The sequence below is a fragment of the Mirounga leonina genome, unplaced genomic scaffold, assembly GCF_011800145.1.
Source record: "Mirounga leonina isolate KUSES-001 unplaced genomic scaffold, KU_Mleo_1.0 Mir_53, whole genome shotgun sequence".
Classification (NCBI taxonomy): Eukaryota; Metazoa; Chordata; class Mammalia; order Carnivora; family Phocidae; genus Mirounga; species Mirounga leonina.
The window spans coordinates 103,965,804-103,984,893 of NW_023270807.1; the positions used below are offsets into that span (position 1 = coordinate 103,965,804).

Sequence of the window (19,090 nt, forward strand, 5' to 3'; positions counted from 1 at the left end):
TTTGGTAATGCAGTAAAACTGGATGGTGATGATTTTATTTCACTATTGAATCACCCTTCTTGACAATTACATTGCTTTTTCTTTTTTATATTATTTTAGTCTTTCTTGAAATAATTTGAAATAATTGATGGATAATAATAATTCTTAGGATGATAAAATAGCAAAATGTTTCAGTATATAGGATAATAAGACCTCTAAGATCCCATAACATTTCTTAGATACAGGAAAGGGTCCAATGGACCTAGTGCTATAATTGCAAGATAATAGGATAAATTTTTAGCTGAATTTTTATTTTTTAAATAATTATTTTTTTGAGGGAGAGCCCGTGCACGCGACTGCGCACGGGTGGTGGGGGTGGGGAGGAGCAGAGGGAGAGTGAGAGAAAGTCCTAAGCAGACTTTGCACTTACACGGAACCCAAAGTAGGGCTTATCTCACAACCCTGACTGAGATCATGACCTAAACAGAAACCAAGAGTCGGTCACTTAACTGACTGTGCCACCCTGCCGTCCCTTAGTTGAATTGGATATATCTGTGGCTTTTATTTGCATAATAACATTAATTGCAGCCATATCCTAAGACTTGGATTTGGGATTATACCTGATTTTAGTTAATAATATTATGGTTACACCCATAGACTATACATATGATTACACTATACATATAAAATTTTAAAGTAAATTTTCTCTCGTTCTTAATAAGACCTCTAAGAAAGAATAAAGGTCATGAGATTATAGTCTTTTCAAGTGGGTAAAACTCAAACAAGAACCTCAAAAACTAAAATTAGTTGCAGTGGATCTTGGTGGTTATAACAAGAGTTAACCATTAAATAGAAAAATAAGGGTAAAAAAACAGGATGGGGGGGAATATGAAGCTTAAGATAAATGGGGAAGAAAAATATGATGTGAAGAATATATGCATACTGAATTTAGGACCAAACAGATTCAGGATGGAGCTGAAAATTCCCTTTTTGTGTTAAAAATTCTACTGTTACCATACTTTCAAAGACATAAGCCAGGACTTGATTAAAATGTGTTTGTTTGATTTGTTCGGGAAGAGTTCTTGCTTACTGATGTTTTGGCCAGATTGGCATGTAATAGGTGTTTTCAAAGAAGTCTTTTCTACTTTAGTTTCATTTATTTCTAAAAATGTTACTTGTTCTTAGAGAACCTGTTCCTTTATAAAGTGAGAAACTTGGAATGGTTCTTTAAATGCTCTTTTTGACTCTGAATTTTTATGTTTTCTCTTTCATATTAGATTCATTAGAATAAGATTTTTTTTAAAAAAATGTTACTGAGATACAATATATAACTAAGGTGTACAACATTGTGATTTGATACACTTATATATTGCAATAAGCTAACACCTCTGTCATGTCATGAAACTATCACTTTTCTGTGGTGGGAACAGTTAGATAAAGTCTCTTAACAACTTTGAAGTTTATAATACAATATTGTTACCTGTAGTCACTATGTTGGTACTCCTTTTACAGATAGGGAGACCGAATTTCACAATTCAAGTAACTTGTTCACAGTCACAGAGTTTGTAGCAAGGGAATAGTATTTTTTACTTAATCTTCTCTGTTAATTACTACAGTAGCTCCCAGCTTGTATACCACCAGGAACTATTCTTATTAATCTTTAAGACCTGCAGAGGTGTTTTAGAAAAGTTTATGTAGGGAGACTTTTTCATAATTAGTTTTCTCATTTTTAGTTAACACCATAATATATGTAATTGCTCAGTCAGCTTCAAACTCGTAAGTATCACGTTAAGTAGTGTCACTGTATCCAGTTGCTGTAAATCTGGTCCCAGCAAAAAAGGAGGGGGGAGATTTCAAATTTTAAATGTTCCTTTAATTAGTCTTCATTGCCTAACTTTTATTAGTTTCTGAAATGTATTACATATTTCAGAGTACTTCCTAATACTGTTTGGCTAATTTCTAGAGGTGGAGGTTGAGGAAGGCCCAAATTGAGAACTGTTTTTGCTAGATCAGTTAATTTATAATGATATTTGAGCTTTGTTTTGCCTCTATACATTAATGAATGACTTAGTTCTTTAATATAAAATACTTTTACATTAAAAGTATTATAGCATTTTAATTTATAGCACTTTACAAAAATGCTAGTTGCCATTGAAATTCTAGATTCATTTAACTTAGTGCTATTATATATCTTTCATGATGTAATCCCTTTATTCTTGAAAGTATAATGTTTATATTTTCCATAAGTAAAAATTCGTTTGAAGGCTTACTTGATCTTACCATTCTATTACAGTCTTCTTCTTTTATGGAGGTGTCCCATGCCCTTAAGTAAACTTGGATTTGTACAGAAGTATAATGTTAGGTTGATTATAAATAATTTAACATGGGATTTCTATATGTGTTGGGCTCCTTTTTAAAACTTTGCGAAGTTTGTATGTTTAAATTCTGTTGAATAATACGCATGGTTTCTTAATGTTTGTGTGTTTGTATACATCTTCGATAGGCAACCCCTCAGGATAGTCAAGAGGGCACGTTTGGATCAGAGCATTCCGCCTCACCATCACAAGGGAGCAGTCAACAGCATTTCCTTGAACCTGAAGTGAATTTGGATGATTCTATAGATATTCAGCAACAGGTAAAAAGTAAATCTTTTTCTGGGTCATAAATTTCTAAAATTAATTAGAGGAAAATATTATAAAATATGGTAAATGTTTTTCTTTTATGTAAAATATTTTATTTTTATGTAAGGTAATGGTAATGTCCTAAATATTTTTTCCTCACACTTAAGCTCTGTACTGACCATTTTAGGTAAATATTAGGCATTAATGCTACTATGGTGAATATTTTGTAAGGCAGAATTGTCAGTATATACTGCATCTCACTCGGGCATTTTGTTTGCTGTTCTTCTGACTTTCAAGGATATGGATATAGATGAAGGGCAAGATGGAGTGGAAGAGGAGATCTTTGAACAAGAAGCAAAGAAAGTGGCTGTTCGCTCAAGATCAAGAACACATTCACGATCTCGTTCAAGGTTCTACAATAATATTTAAGAGTAGCTGTGTGTGAACTTTGAAAGTTGGCTGTGTTTCTTTGTATCGAGATTAAAGGAAGTGTTTTTCTTAAAATGACATATTCTCCAGAAAGAAATAATTCAGAATTTCAAAAACAGAAAAATTCTTTGTTCTCTTTTAATTGGATATATCTGTGGCTTTTATTTGCATAATATACATTAATTGCAGCCATATCCTAAGACTTGGATTTGGGATTATACCTGATTTTAGTTATTAATGTTATGATTACACCCAGGTTAGGATATTATTGCCTCTGAAAACTGTTCACTCAAGCTTTAGAGGAACAGTGTTAGAAATTCCACTGTATTTCTTAGATTTTGTTTCATCTTATAATACAAAAAGTGATCATAAAAATAAAACTATAAGAATTATTTTGTAAACATCAAGCATAGTATCAGATTATAATAAAGTATATCCTGTGGTTTTCTTTGTTAGCTTTCAACATGGCTAAATCTCATTAATGTACATGCTTATTCAAATTTGAGTTGAAGTTACTTATATGTAGTGTTTTTACTACAAATTGTCTTAAAACTTTAAGTCATTAGTCTTTAATATTAAATACTCTATTTTCTGTACATAAATACCCCTGAAAATCTGAACAGTGTATGCTGGAAAAGGGGCAGTATCTTTGATGACTTTTTCAGTCATTCCTTACTTGTTTCAAGAGGTTATTTGTATTTACCTCTTGTAAACGAGAGCTTGTGAGTTCCACTCTCTCTAAACCCATCTCATGTCAGTGAGTAACCTTGCTAAAGCAGTTACAGTGTTAGAACTGAAACCTTAGCAGCTTCTTTGTCTTAACAACACCTCCTTATTAAGCATTTTGAAGCAGTGCAGTGGCATATAGGTGACAGGAAAAAAAGAAACAGTATCACCCTGTATTTTAAGTCAAGCACCTTGAAATTTTAGGAGTTGAAAACTTATATGCAGAATTCTTTAGTGGCCTAATTCTCTGTTGGAAACATTCTCTGTTTCCTAATTTTAAGAATATAACGGCTTTATCACCTAAAGATCTTTTTATTTTCTTCAGTCTCTCATTCCTATTCTTGACTCTTGTTTGAAAAATGAATTGGAGGACACTAAAGAAAGTAAGGCCCTTACTGGATAGAATCTCATTCTCTTCTTCCTGGTCTCAGTAAGAATCATTGCAAACAAACATCTATTACAGTATGGGCCTGAGCAGTACATAGATTTGAGAAAATACATGTTTGATATTTCATTCTACTTAAACATTTTTTAAGAGGTAGCTAAATATAAGACAACCTTTTGTGTGTGGGTGTGGTTTTTTCCCCCTCACCTAGAAGTGAGAAATTTGACAGAAGAATAATATTGTCGTTAGAAGTAAAATAAGATTTTTTTTGTAGATCACCAAGAAAACGAAGGTCTCGGTCGCGATCTGGTTCTCGAAAGCGTAAACACAGAAAGCGATCACGCTCACGCTCAAGAGAAAGAAAGAGGAAATCATCACGTTCATACTCAAGTGAAAGGAGAGCGAGAGAAAGGGAGAAAGAACGACAGAAGAAGGGACTACCTCCAATTAGATCTAAAACATTAAGTGGTAAGTGACATACTTTTACAAAGCTTTGGTTTCAACAAATAATTAAGAAAATCATTAACTGCTAAAGTTAACTATTTTTAGACTAAGAAATCGAAAAGTAATTTGGTAAATGAATAATTTTATCCTTGGTTTTTGTAAAGTGAGAGAGGAGAAAAGAAAAAGGAAGAACAGGTTCTACTGAAACACTGAGGTCATTTAGAGTTGATTTTTTAAAATTCAAATTAGAAAATATAGAACCCGACTAATATATAAAGTGGACTAGGCCTACTGTCTTTTACATAGACACTGTGATTTCTGTTCAGTGTCTAACCAAGTTTGACCACCAGGTCTGGGGAATAATTATTGAAGGAAGCATGTAAATTTTAAAGCTAATTGTAAACTTACTGGATCAGCAACAAGGGAGAGATTCCCATTGTACAAACTTTCCCTCCTTTATATGTTAATCTGTAATGTATAATTAGAACAAATTTGGTAGTAGTGAGAGTTTGAAGGAGAGTTCACTTGGTAGGAATGTGAGTTGTAATTAGTACGAGTTTATTCCTGAAGGATTCCTAGTGAGTTATGATTTCTAAGGTGAACAAACCGGCTGCAGACGGGCAAAGTACATAAAATGGAACAAATTGTCATTCTTTGCCAAGAGCTGAACACTGATCAGGTTGTCTAATTTCTGAAGGTCTCCAAATTCTTTCTGCCATGGAGATAGATAAATAATTGGTATAACTTATACTGCTGAATCATCCTGGAAATCCAGGCTTTATAATTAAAGGCAACATCTAGCCTCTTACTAAGTTCTGGCATTTTCAGTAAGCTGTGGCTATCTTGCCAGAATCTTACCTGATTATGAGAGCCAGTGTTAATTTAATAATGTTGATATTCCTAACTCTGAAAATGTGTTTATCTCCTTAGGGTGAGAGACCAAATTCAAACATTTTAGTGCTATATGATAAAGAACTAACATCAAAGGCCTGACCATAAAATCTCTGCTGTGCCTCCCTTCTCATGATTACCATTAGGACATTCAGAATCACCAGTTTTAGGATAGGGCTTTTATATGGAGTCTTCCATTTAGTTCCTCACTTTACTTGTCATATTATAGCTTCCACCATTTACATAGTTACTGACCATGGAATCTATTTCCTATTGCTGTGGTTTTTTTCATGAGTAAAAAATAAAAAAGAAAATTCAGAAAGCACATAAGAAAATACAGTGAAAAGTATATCCCTCATTATTTACCTCAAAACTCTCTTTATTCCACAGCAATATCAATTTCATGTGGCCCCAACGCATTTTAAACAAATATGGTAGTATTTCCCTGCCATTAGTCCTTTGAACCTAAAAGAGTATTCATGAATAGTGCAGTGGATATGAAACATCAACAAGCAGTAATATTCTAGGAATTAGTGTCCTCTCCTCGTGGGATGGGGGAGATTCATTATTGCTTTCTGGGTTTAAAAAAAAAAAGTTGTGGGAAAAATTTGTGGAGAGACTACCTTGAAACAGTAGGGGAAACATGGAACGTATTTCAGGGAGATTAAAGCAGCTGTGATGTGGTAGAGTAATGAAGCAGTGGGAACTTTTCAATGAAAGAGGTCTAGAAATTTACTGAGGGTTTGTGGTAGGTTGAGTAGTGGTCCTCCAAAGATGTTCATATCCAAATTATTGGAACTTGTAAATATGTTGCATCACATTGTATGATTAATCAGGATCTTGGTGCGGGAAGATTAACTTGGGTTATCCAGAAGGGCTCAGTGTAATCTAGGGGAAACAAGAGGGTCAGAGAGAAAAGGTGATGTGAAGATGGAAGGAGAAAGATGAAGATAGGTAAATGCTCCACTATTGGCTTTGAAGATGGAAGTTGGGGTCATGAGTCAAGGAATGCAGGGAGCTTGTCAAGGAAACAAATTATCCCCTAGAGAATCCAGAAAGAATGCAGGCTTGTTGACCCATTTTAGACCTCCACAACTGTTAGAGAATACATTTTTGTGTTTTAAGCTACTAAGTTTGTGGTATTTTGTTACAGCAATAGAGTAAAACTAATATATTGCTCCTTGAGAATTTGGTTGAATATTAAATTACATGTACATGGGGTGAAGATTATGTGAGGCAAAGAAGAGTAAGAACATTACCAGGGAATCTGTTAGCTGAGTGATTCTTAAAGCTAACACAGGTCTGGAAGACCTATTGAGTTCAAACCAGCTGGAGTAGAGAGACCTGGTTGAAAACCTTCGTTCAGTAGAGATCTTGCAGTAGTCACTAGTGTGATGCTAAATTAGCTCTAGAGTAAAACCTGCTTGAGCCCTGCCCGATAATAGATAAAAGATCATCAAAAGGCTGAAAACCTTGTCTTTAAAAATGACATTGATGTAAATCTAGATTAATTAAAACTCTGCAAATATATCAGCTCTTGTAAATATTTTGTAAGTAAGTGTTTTCAGGAAAAGGAAATGTTCACAGAGTCCTGAACGGTACAGCTTATAGTAGGCGGGATAGCTCATGTGTAGGTCTGTTTCTTAAAGGGAAATGCTTCCCACAGTTAAAGCGTGTTACAAGTTTTTCATGATAACAAGTTAAGGAGTTCCATCCAATTCAGCCTTTTCCCCCTTGTATCTCTGTGCAAATTATTTCCTTAAGGATAAGGTGCTGTTTTCAGATTTAACTGTTGATTAGGAAGAAACATCCACTTAATCATTCCAGCACAGAAAGATTAAAGGTGCAGAGATAGGATTGCAGTGAAAAGTGTTTTTGTGACTTTGTTACATTATGAGAATTACATACAGAATTTTAAAACTCCCAATTCCCAGTCTGTCATACCCCAAAACCTTTCACCTTTGGGGTAAGACCCAGGTATCCATAGGTGATTGAAGTGCGCCGCCAAGCTTGAGAACAGGTAATACACAAGAGGTTGATTTGCAATAGATGTAGATGGTATCTGGGATTTTAGTTCATTTTAAGCGTTAACAGATAAAAATGTCACTTAAGTGTTTGAAATATCCATCTTAAATCTTATTATTTTTATTAGTGCTTTTTCTTCAGTTGCTTGAAAGAAATAGCTATGTCTGTGTGATTTAGGTCATTTATCTCTTTTATGTCTTGACAGTATGTAGTACTACTTTGTGGGTTGGTCAGGTGGATAAGAAGGCAACCCAGCAAGATTTAACCAATCTGTTTGAAGAGTTTGGACAAATTGAATCCATTAATGTAAGTATCACTTCTTATACAATAGTTTAAGGTTAAAAATTTACATATAGAGAGGATTTTTAGTCAGAGAGTCACTTTGGTTCCTAATGAGCCCAGTAGAGTATCTGCCTTTAATAATGCACATCTTTATAAGGATTATTTGACTTTAATAATTTCTGTTTATTTCTGCTGCTATGATAAACAGCTGAGATAATCCTTAATTTTTCTTTTTTAGTGGAATTCTAACAAAATGTTTTTAGGGGTTTCATAGCAATATAGCTAGCACGTGGTTCCTAAAATCATCCAGCGTTTGGGCTAGCGGGACCCTATCTGTGGCCTAGCTTAATTCCACCACACCCCTTTTTTGGTAATGAAAATGAGGAAACTGAGTCCCACAGAATTGTAATCACCTTACACATGAGCACATAGGTAGTCGTGGAGACACAATTGGACTTGGGGTCCCAGTCTTTCTGCCAGTCCCCTTCCTCCTCACCCCACGTCTCCCTCTCAAAGCAAACCTGTGGCAAGAAAACCTGTGTGGTCACAGCACCTCAGGAACTTGACCGCAACTCTTTGACTCCTCAGCTTGATTTTTTCAGTGCTTTTGCTCCATTCAGTCTCCTTCTTGGAGTATTTTCTTCTTCCTAGGTCAGTTTTTTTTCCCCCGGGGCTAAAACTAAGTCATGGAATGTTTTATAGAAATTTATTTGTTTGAGAAGTCTTCTAATTCATCAATCCTCTGATTTTATTTACTGTTTTTATACTTTGTCTGTTGGACTTTTAACATTATTTACCAGGAAATTGGCTGCTTTTCCTTTCTAGTCTTAGATCCTTACATGACCAAACTTGACTTTTCCTTATTAATAACAGCACTCTTCATTGAATTGTTTGACCATTTCGTATACTACTTTCAACCATATATGATCTCATTGGAACCTAACAAGAAGCTGGTTAAGTCCCATTGTTTTTACCAGTGAGGAAACTAAGTGATTTGCCTGAGTTGCACAGACAATACATAGATGATTGGTTGGGTGTTTCAACTTAAGAGTTTCATATTCCTCTCTCTACACCATGAGTGTGCTGTAGGCTTTTCTTACTCTTTTGTCTTTTTAATTTCACCTGTCAAAACATAAACTATCTGCCGGAGTCCTTGATCATATAACCTCTGAATTTTTTCCTGATTTTCCCCTAGCTGAGATGTCAGAAATGTGTTGACAGTTGAAAAAGTAGGGATGCCCAAGATCAGGGTCCTTAGATTCTTATCAAAGTGCCACAGTTTGCACAGGTGATTTCTAATGCAAAGTCAGGAATCACTGCTCAAATGGATCCTGAATCCAAGCAGCATTTGGATTGTCCTATTACTTGTGACATTTTTGGCCTTTCTTGTTCCATAGTCATTTGGGCATTAGTTTACCTTGTCTCCCCCCTCTTCTATATTACCTTTTAAGAGCATAGTACTTAGAAATAATAGGCACTGAGTTATTTTGTGAACTGAAATGTATTGAATGGCTAATGATAAAATCCAGGATTTGAAAATTTGATGGAAAGTTTATAAACCTTTCAGTTGGTGTTGGGGGAGTTTGAGGACTGAGTAAAAAGTCTGTTCGATTTAGCACTTAGTGGGTCATTAGTAAGCTTGAAGAAAATTTTTCAGTGCATTGATAAAGAGTTGGGTCTGTTTTGCAAAAGAGGAAGAAGTATGTAGGGGTTAGATTTCTTTTTTGAGAAGTTTGGTATTAAAGTATGGAAAATAGCTTGAGGTGAACTCTGAGTGAAAGTGAAAACACTAAAGCTGTTTTCTTATTTGTGTTAAAACCTTGTCCAGAAGCACTTGGGCAAAATTAAGTTTTATACAGTTGAAAAGCTTTAGTGTTATCATTTCTTGTAGATTATAGATTTTATATTAAGGATAAGATATTTCCCCCAAACGAAAATCTTTCTCCCATTACTCCGTATGATACTTGGAAAAACTGAAATACTTTCAATTTTTGAATAAATTATATGCTTTCAAATATGTTGGCCATGCAATATTGTTTTCTTTTTATCTGGTGGTATTGTATACATGTCTTTTTACCCGTGCATGGTAAGGTGAATTGCGCTTATTTCTTGTATATTAGGAAAACTTTGACATGTGATATTCAAGATTTTGCTTATGTTATGACTTAGAATAAGACCCAACTAGGTTTTGAATTCTTTTTAAACTAAGTAATTAGTTGTAGATGGATTGTACCAATAAACAGCCAAAGAAAAAAAAGGGAAAAACTATTCAATCTTAGGTAGTCAGTGATCTGTTTCATTAAAACCATAAGATAATGTCAGAATGAATGAATGCCTTATGTTTACCCTTTCTAAAGAAAAAAATTTTTTTAATAGATGATTCCTCCCAGGGGCTGTGCTTACGTCTGCATGGTTCATCGACAAGATGCTTTTCGGGCTCTTCAGAAACTTAGTTCCGGATCATATAAAATTGGGTCCAAGGTCATTAAGGTGAGACTGGAGGGGAGGGACCCATGCTCTTCTTTTATTGGATTATTAGAATGTTCCTGTATCTGATTCATCTTCTATTTTAATGTTATGGGAAAACCTCTAGAAAAGCTTATTATTTCAGTATTATTGAGTTATAGAATTAGAAATAGGTAAAACAGTAACTAAAACTTTAGTCAAATGATTCTTTGAAATCACACTTATAGTTCTCTTGGTCAACCAGGGCACCATTTTATGAGTAGAACTTTCTCATTTTGTAAGTTCTTTTTTCTGTTCTGTTCTGTTCTGTTCTGTTCTATTCTTTCCTCACACCTCCCCTCCCCTCTCTTTTCTTTCCTTCCTTTCTTTCATTTTTAAGTAATCTCCACACCCAATGTGGGGCTCAAACCTATAACCCTGAGATCAAGAGTTGCATGCTCCACCAACTGAGCCAGCCAGATACCCCAAGCTTATCTTTCATTCACTACTTCCTCCTAATGTTTCCTAATCATACCTCTTAATTATATTATTATTTCCTCCTTTTTAACATCTTGTGTTCTCCAGGCCACTGGTGAAGGGTTTATTAATAAGTATAATTTTGTTTTCCTCTTAGTCTTTAAACTGAGTGTTTATTGTGTATTTTTCCATTTTTACTTCTTGTGACTAATTTACATTTTATTTCTGCTACTTGAAGATAATTTATTCCATCAGTTTCTGCAACTGAGTTAAAAACTTTAAAAAAATACTTTCTACTCCTGAAACAAATAATACACTATATGTTAATTAAAAAAAATACTTTCAAGGTTAATATGCCTGTGCTTTGTCATTTCATGGCAGAGAGTTTCCTCTGTGTAAAGTGTCTCCTTTCCTAGACTATCAAGATTTTGTTTAAGTTATGATAACTATTCTAATTATTGCTAATGTAGGTTGACCTTTTTAGGGTGAGAAGTAGATTTGGATTGTTCTGGAAATGTGTTCTTTAATTTTAGTAAGAAGTGGAAATCCCATGTTATAAATGCCGTTGCTATCTAATGCGGGCTTTATTTAAAAACAAACAAAACCAGGAAATACATGGAAAAACTTCTTGGCTACTATTATTTTTCGAGCATCCAGTGATGCTTGTCCAACAATTTTATTTATATTTACACTGTTTACATATAATTTTGAACATTTTACCTGGTTTTTACAGTATATCTGAGCTTTCTGTTTTCTTCTCTTCATTCCTGATAGATTGCTTGGGCTTTAAACAAAGGTGTAAAAACAGAATATAAACAATTCTGGGATGTGGATCTTGGAGTTACGTATATACCGTGGGAAAAAGTTAAAGTGGATGACTTGGAAGGTTTTGCAGAAGGAGGCATGATTGACCAGGAAACTGTAAATACTGGTAAGAACACTAAGGGTAGTTTTATTGTTTAAAAAAAAGTATGCTTAAAATGTTGTAATCGATAAGAGTTGTGCATGGTAAGGTGAATTGCGCTTATTTTATTTCCTGAATTCTACCCCTCCCCAAAAGAGAAAAAAACTGAAACACTGCCATTTCCAGTGTGTATGCTTAATGGGTCTTATTTCCTAAGTGTCAGAGTATAGTGTTTTAAAAGTCTATAAATGTAGCATTTTTCCTCTAAGTCTTTTAAAAAAGTTTTGCTTTTAGAGAAAGAGCAAATATGAGTATATGGAGACTTTTTTTTTTTAAAAGATTTTATTTATTTATTTGAGACAGAGAGAATGAGAGACAGCATGAGAGGGAGGAGGGTCAGAGGGAGAAGCAGACTCCCCGCCGAGCAGGGAGCCCGATGCGGGACTCGATCCCGGGACTCCAGGATCATGACCTGAGCCGAAGGCAGTCGCCCAACCAACTGAGCCACCCAGGCGCCCATGGAGACTTTTTTAAACTAAATATTTCAGTTACTTGAATTTTTTTTTTTTTTTTAAGATTTTATTTATTTTTTGACAGAGAGACAGCGGGAGAGGGAACACAAGGAGGGAGAGTGGGAGAGGGAGAAGCAGGCTTCCCGCCGAGTGGGGAGCCTGATGCGCGGGGCTCGATCCCAGGACCCTGGGATCATGACCTGAGCTGAAGGCAGCCGCTTAATGACTGATCCACCCAGGTGCCCCTCAGTTACTTGAAGTTAAATAAGAACTGAGGATGTAAGAAGTTTCTTTGAAGAACTTCCTAGATTATTTTGATTAGTATCCATGTTGAGAATGGCAGGAATAGAATCTTAGTTTAGAGAGCTAGTAGTTCTGATTCATGCAATTCTAGAATGCTTATAACTAAATGATCATCTGGCCTATTTTTTTTAACTCATGTTTTTATTTTTAAAAATACCAGTTATAAATCCACAAAATGGTTAGCATTTATAACCAGTAAGCAATCTTAAAACGGATACTTGGAAAATAATTGTAACGTGGTATATAGCTTATTTCTTCACATCTTAACTCTTTTACCAAAGTAAGCTAGCTAATTTTCAGGATATCTTCATCCTTAGGCCAGTGCAAATATTTTCAAACACTTTTTCAGTGTTTTCATCTTGTCGGTCTTTTTTTCTTCTTGCTGGATATTTCTCCTAAACACTTACTCATTCAGTAAATATTTTAGTTCCTATTGTATGCCAGCCATGATTTTAGGAACTGGGATTATATCAGTGAGACAGACAGACAAAAATCCTTCCTCTCATGGAGTACACATTGTAGTACAGGGGTTCACAGCCTATAGCCCATGGGCCAAATCCTGCCAGCAAGCTCTTCTGTAGAGTTTTATTGAAACACAGCCATACTCAATTGTGTTTACCTATCTTATATGACTTTTTTTCAATAGCAGTTGAGCAGGTACAACAGAAAACATATGGCTCGTAAACTTGTATACTTAGTATAGGAAAAGTTTGCCAACCCATGTTTCTAGTGGAAAGAAACATAATAAACAAAATAGATAAACTATATAATATATTTCTAGGTTGCTAAGTTCTAAGAAGAAAAAGCAGGGAGGGGGGTAGACCGTATGGGTGTGGAGCTATTGCAGTTTTACGTGAAGAAGATCTAATGGAGAGTGATACTTGAAGGAGTGAGATGTGCAGCTCTCTGGAGAAAGAGCATTCTATACAGAGGGAACAATATGTGCAAAGTCTATTCAAAAATTATGAGACCAGTATGATTTGAGCAAAGTTAGTGAGGAATGAGAAGTAGGAGATAAAGTCAGAGAGGTGTACAGAGAGACAGAGTCCTATAAAGTCTTATTAGTCAATATAATGACTTTGATCTTTACTCTGAGGGAGATGGAGAACCAGTGGAAGAACCATGAGAGCTTCTTTGTTTTATTTTTGCATAGCTGTGCTTTCAGAAAGATTTTTCTTTATTGGGTTAATACTTTTCCTTGTCGGTCTCCCCTTGTACCTTGTGACGCAAGATAGTAAGATTGGATCCTCATATCAGACAGCCTTTGAGGTATATATCTATGATATCCCCTAAGTATTTTAGTATCTTTCATTTGTGTCTTGTGTGATGCTTCTTTGAACTCCTTAGTATTCTCATCAGACTTACCTGGGCAAAACCGAGGTTGGCACCTGTAGTTGTGGACATGTCTTAAAGATGTGCCAAGGTAGATGAAGGACGTAGAGACGAAATAAATACATAGATAGACATAAAATGAAAATTTGCACCTATCCAGAGGAAATCAATTTCAAATATTTTGTTTAGAGTGGGAAACTGTGAAAAGCTCAGAACCCGTTAAAGAGACGGTGCAGACAACTCAGAGCCCAACTCCAGTTGAAAAGGAGACAGTGGTCACAACCCAGGCAGAGGTTTTTCCTCCACCTGTTGCTATGTTACAGGTTAGTGTTGGGTGTTTGTTATTGTTAATGTGTTGTCTTACATTTCTGTTTTTACTCGTGTATTTACTTTATAAAACTTGGAGGAAGTTGTCCAAAATAGAATAGGAGTTTAGTCAAATAATTTTGGGGAAAATTTTTTTTTTTTTTTAGAAATGGTGTCATTTATATATAAATGTTTATTTATTGTACAAGTATTTATCCATGGTCTCCTTCTATGACATTCACTGTTCTAGGCACCTGGGATAAGGATACATCAGTGGAAAGAAAACCACACAAACCCCTGCCCTTATGCAGCTTTTATTTTCAATAGGGGAGACAGAAAATGCAAAATAAGTAAGTTTGTGAGATACTGTGGAAGGAAAAGGGAGTATGAGGGTTATCAGGGTGCCTGGATAAGTGATTATGATTGTAAATAAAGTGGTCAGAGCAGACTCGAGAATGTGACATTTGAACAACAACTTAAAGTTGCTGAGGTAATTAACCATGTGGCTACCTGAGGAAGAGCACTCTAGGCAGAGGGAGCATCCAGTTCAAAGGCCTAGGCCAGGAGCATATTTGGTGTGTTTCAGGAATAGCAAGTGGGCTAGAAGTGAAGTGAATGAGAGGCAGCTTAGCGGAAGGGAGAGTTCTAGAAGGACTCTGGTTTTCACTCTGAGATGGAGCGTTATTGGAGGAATTCGACGAAAGCAGTGACTTGATCTGGCTTCAAAGGTTTTAAAAGATTTGGTTTTAAAGGATTGCACTGGCTACTATTTTGAGAATAGACTAGTGGGCATTAATAAAAGCAGGGAGACCAGTAAAGAAACAGTTGTAGCAATCCAGATGAGAGCTGATGGTTCAGACTAGACTGATGGCAGTGGAGAGAATAGGAAATGGTCAGATAATTAATTAGGGGTTATGTGATGGTGTGTCCAGTGGGCTTTTATGGCATGATGAGACTTGACTTATGAGAAAGAGAAGAGGTAAGGTTTTGGGTTTGAGAAATTGGAAAGATGAAGCTATCCTTATCTGAGCATGGGAAAGACATTTGGGAATTCAGTTTTGCACAAGGAAGTTTGGCATGTCTTTCAGACAACGAAGTTGAATAGACCATTGATAATACATAATTTAGGAAAGAGGTACACCCACAGTACATACATATTTGGGAATTACTGTGCCTAGGATGAGTAGAAAATACCTCTGCTAGGAATAGAAAATAAACTTAGGAGAAATTCACGCCATTTTGAAACTTATTGACCTGCTTCCTAATGGTTAGGTTGCATACCATAACTGGGTATTTTAAACTTAGTGGGAGGTGGCAGTTTAAAATTGATCATGATATTCACTATTCAGGCAGGGGCCCCTTACTTTACATCACTTGAATGTAAGATAGATTTCAGTCTCCATGTACACTCTCTGTTGAATAACACTGCCTTGCTTTTACCCCAAGTTAGAGTCAGTTATAAGTATGCAAGAAGGTAAATAACAAAACAACTTAATATAATGGTGTTTGTTATCTCCCTTAGAAAGAAATAGAAATTTTTTACCTTTTGTTGTTCCAAGGTGTAATCGTTGCTAATGGATAAGGTGATTTATGGACTTTTTATTTTCTATCTACAAAAGATTCCAGTAGCGCCAGCCGTGCCTGCAGTTAGTTTAGTCCCACCAGCATTTCCTGTCTCAATGCCGGTTCCTCCTCCTGGATTCAGTCCAATCCCTCCACCTCCTTTTCTGCGAGCGAGTTTTAACCCTTCACAACCACCTCCTGGTAAGGAATTTTCATCTTTTTGTGGGGGGGGGGGTACGATTTTATTTACTTGAGAAAGAGAGCATGAGCAGTGGAGAGGGGCAGTGGGGAAGGAGAGAAGCAGACTCCCCACTGAGCAGGGAGCCCAACATGGGGCTCGATCCCAGGACCCTGAGATCATGGCCTGAGCTGAAGGCAGATGCGTAACTGACTGAGCCACCCAGGCACCCCAGGAATTTTCATCTTATGTGTACTCTGCTTAGAATATCATTCATTCATTCATTCATTTAAAAAAATGTTTTTGGATTTATTTTCCTTAAGTAAACCCTCCACCCAGTGTGGGGCTTGAACTAATGACCGCAAGATCAAGTCACGTGCTCTACTGACTGAGCCAGCTAGGCGCCCTACAATATCATTCAAATTGTTATTTTTCCAGGTTAAAATGCTATAGAGCATCAGTTCTCAAACCTTAGCATACATAGGGATCACTTGGAGGGCATGTTAAAACAAAGTGTGCTGGGCCTGGCCTCCTTTTGCTTCACTAAGACTGAGGTAGGGAAAGACACTTGTATTTCTAACAAGTTCCCAGGTGATGGAGATGGTTGAAGGACCAGTATGGACAGAGAAAAAAATGGAATCCTTTAAAAGCATTGAAATATTCTTAAAATAATTTAAAATTTATGTTGAATTTTTTGTATCAGAATTCTCTGTAGTTATCACCCATCATTCATCAGGAAGTATGCATTAAATTATATAGGTTGTTCCTCCTAAAAATCATGGTTTTCATTTTGACATAAATTATAATCTATCTAAAAATGCTAATTGAATTTGTAATACTTTTTTTGACCTTATAAATTTTTGATAAAGGTTCCTTGAGTCAGCATTTCTAGTTTAGAAACTATATAGATTACTAACACGCACCAATTAAATATAAATAATAGCTTATATAGCTTAGAGGTAGAACTTTTGGTATTAGACCATGGGAGGTTAGAAGAATGAGGGAGAGGCACAAGGGATCAAATGATATACATTGTTTTTCAAAGCTATTTTTAGCTTTCTTTGAACTTCATGAACTCTTTGCATATTGTAAGAAAAAAATACTTTGGTTTCTATAATTTAAGTTCTTACCAATTGAACAGAATTCCTAAAAATTCCTCAACATTATCTGAGAATGTTTGTAATTTGTCATATAACATAAAATTTTCACATTGTAATTAAATACATAATTTGAAATTGATGCAGATATTATAAGAATTCTTTTTTATATGTTAAAGATTAGAAAATTATTCTTGTCAAATATTTTCTGTATTTGGAATCTGAATTAAAATTTTTTTTCAGAAGATAATTTTAAGATTTATTTTAGAAAAGAGAGGGGGAGGGGAGGGGCAGAAGGATGGGGGAGAGAGACTGAAGGATACTCCACATGGAGTGCAGAGCTGGTTGTGGGGCTTGATCTCGCAATCTTGAGATCACGATCTGAGCCGAAACCAGGGTTTGGGTGCTTAACTGATTGCACCACCCAGGCACCCTTTCAGAAGATAATTTTAAAGGATTATTTCAAAAACCATACCACCTAGACTTTGTAAAGTCAGTGTGCAGCATTCATTTGTTGAAAATCACATATCTTTATTTTTAGCCATTGTGGTTTTTTGTTTTTGTTTTTTGTTTTTTTAAGATTTTATTTGGGGGGGTGGAGGAGCGAGCCAGCCTGGGGGAGGGGCAGAGGGAGAGAATCTTCAAGCAGACTCCCCGAGGAGCATGGAGCCTGACATGGGGCTCAGTCTCACGACCTATGAGAACATGACTTGCGCCAAAACCAAAAGACGCTTAACTGACTGAGCCACCCAGGTGCCCCTTTAGCCACTGTTTTTAAATTGAATTTAATGGTTGCTCTATATCTTAAAAATGCAAGGAAACAGGTTTATAGTTTGATCATTTGACATTTAAAGTTATTAAACAGTCAATATTAAATTGAAGGTTTATTTCAGTGCTCAAAACATAATACAGTAACATCCAAGGCTAATGAAAATATTTTGATCTAGTAGATAAATAGCGTATAAATCAAAGCAATATAATAGCACATTTTACAGATGACATTATTGCATATAGTGTTATCAACAGCTTGAAATACAGTATTTAACTCTCCATGCAGTCACTGAGCTAACATACGAAACAAGTTGCCTGGCTTATATTAATCTTTGACTTTATAGCATCGTAGAGAGTGCCACAGGACTTCCACAAATGAGCAAATAAATAGGACACGATCATGATAAGGATCTCTATGCTTCACTTAGCTTACTAAGGATCAAATATTAAGGTAGTGGTTATAAAAGTGGTTTTTTTTAAAAGATTTGTTTATTTTAGAGAGAGACATGTGCTCATGAATGTGGGGCAGGGAGGGACAGAAGGAGAGGGAGAGAGAATCTTAAGCAGACTCCCTGATGAGGGTAGAGCCAGACGCAGGGCTCGATCCCCCAACCCTGAAATCGTGACCCCAGCCAAAATCAAGAGTCAGCTGCCCAACCAGCTGAGCCACCCAGGCGCCCCTAAAAGTGATGTTTTTAAATGAAGAATATATTCACAAGTATGAGGTCATAGTAATGGCAGACTGTTTTAAGAATGTAGAATTTCATGTATAGCTATTGAAATCTTTGAGTTAAAAGAAGGAACTCTTACGCTATTTTGGTTTTGGTCTTTTTTTCCCTGTGTAGGTTTCATGCCACCTCCAGTTCCACCACCTGTTGTACCACCACCCACCATTCCACCAGTAGTACCAACATGTGAGTTCTCTACTTGGGGAATTTTCTTTATTCATGGTAGTGTTGACCTATGGATTCTCATTCTTACAAATCATTGTTAATTTTTTTATTATGAAAATTTTAGACAAATACATTTTTTTGTTAAATGATTTCTAAAAAATTAACATGTGATAGTCATTCTGTATTCAGATTTGCTCTGTTGTCTCAAAATGTCATTTATAATTGGTTTTAGTCAAGATTCAAAGAAGAGTCCCCAGATCACTTTTGTGTGGTTTGTGTATTAAATGTCTTAATATAGAGCAGTCCTGCTGAGACCTCCCTTTCTTTTTTAATCCTTTATGTCTTTGATTTGTTGAAGAAACAGTTACTTCTGTATGCAAGATTCCAAACAATGGATTTGGTTTTGCTTCTTTGTGGCATCAAATTTGTTCCTCTATCTTCTGCTTTTTCTGTACATAGGAAGTTTTTTAGCACCAAAGGTTTGCTTAGAATCTGCTTCAGCATTTTTAGCAACAGTATTTAACTGG

At 35.7% G+C, this 19,090-nt stretch overlaps 1 protein-coding gene across 8 annotated transcripts in view; it reads left to right on the forward strand.

The window, feature by feature from the left end:
• SCAF8 (SR-related CTD associated factor 8) overlaps positions 1–19,090 on the forward strand; it is a 184,640-nt gene that overhangs the window by 59,454 nt on the left and 106,096 nt on the right. For all 8 annotated transcript variants that reach the window (XR_004676625.1, XM_034991076.1, XM_034991077.1 and 5 more), the window contains 9 exons: positions 2,483–2,614; positions 2,898–3,010; positions 4,415–4,608; positions 7,706–7,806; positions 10,159–10,272; positions 11,479–11,635; positions 13,945–14,078; positions 15,681–15,825; positions 18,516–18,584. Coding sequence is in view for 7 of the 8 variants with exons in the window: in XM_034991076.1 (XP_034846967.1) it covers positions 2,483–2,614; positions 2,898–3,010; positions 4,415–4,608; positions 7,706–7,806; positions 10,159–10,272; positions 11,479–11,635; positions 13,945–14,078; positions 15,681–15,825; positions 18,516–18,584 (1,159 nt within the window). In the remaining variant the exon portion in view is untranslated. The remainder of the gene's footprint in view (positions 1–2,482; positions 2,615–2,897; positions 3,011–4,414; positions 4,609–7,705; positions 7,807–10,158; positions 10,273–11,478; positions 11,636–13,944; positions 14,079–15,680; positions 15,826–18,515; positions 18,585–19,090) is intronic.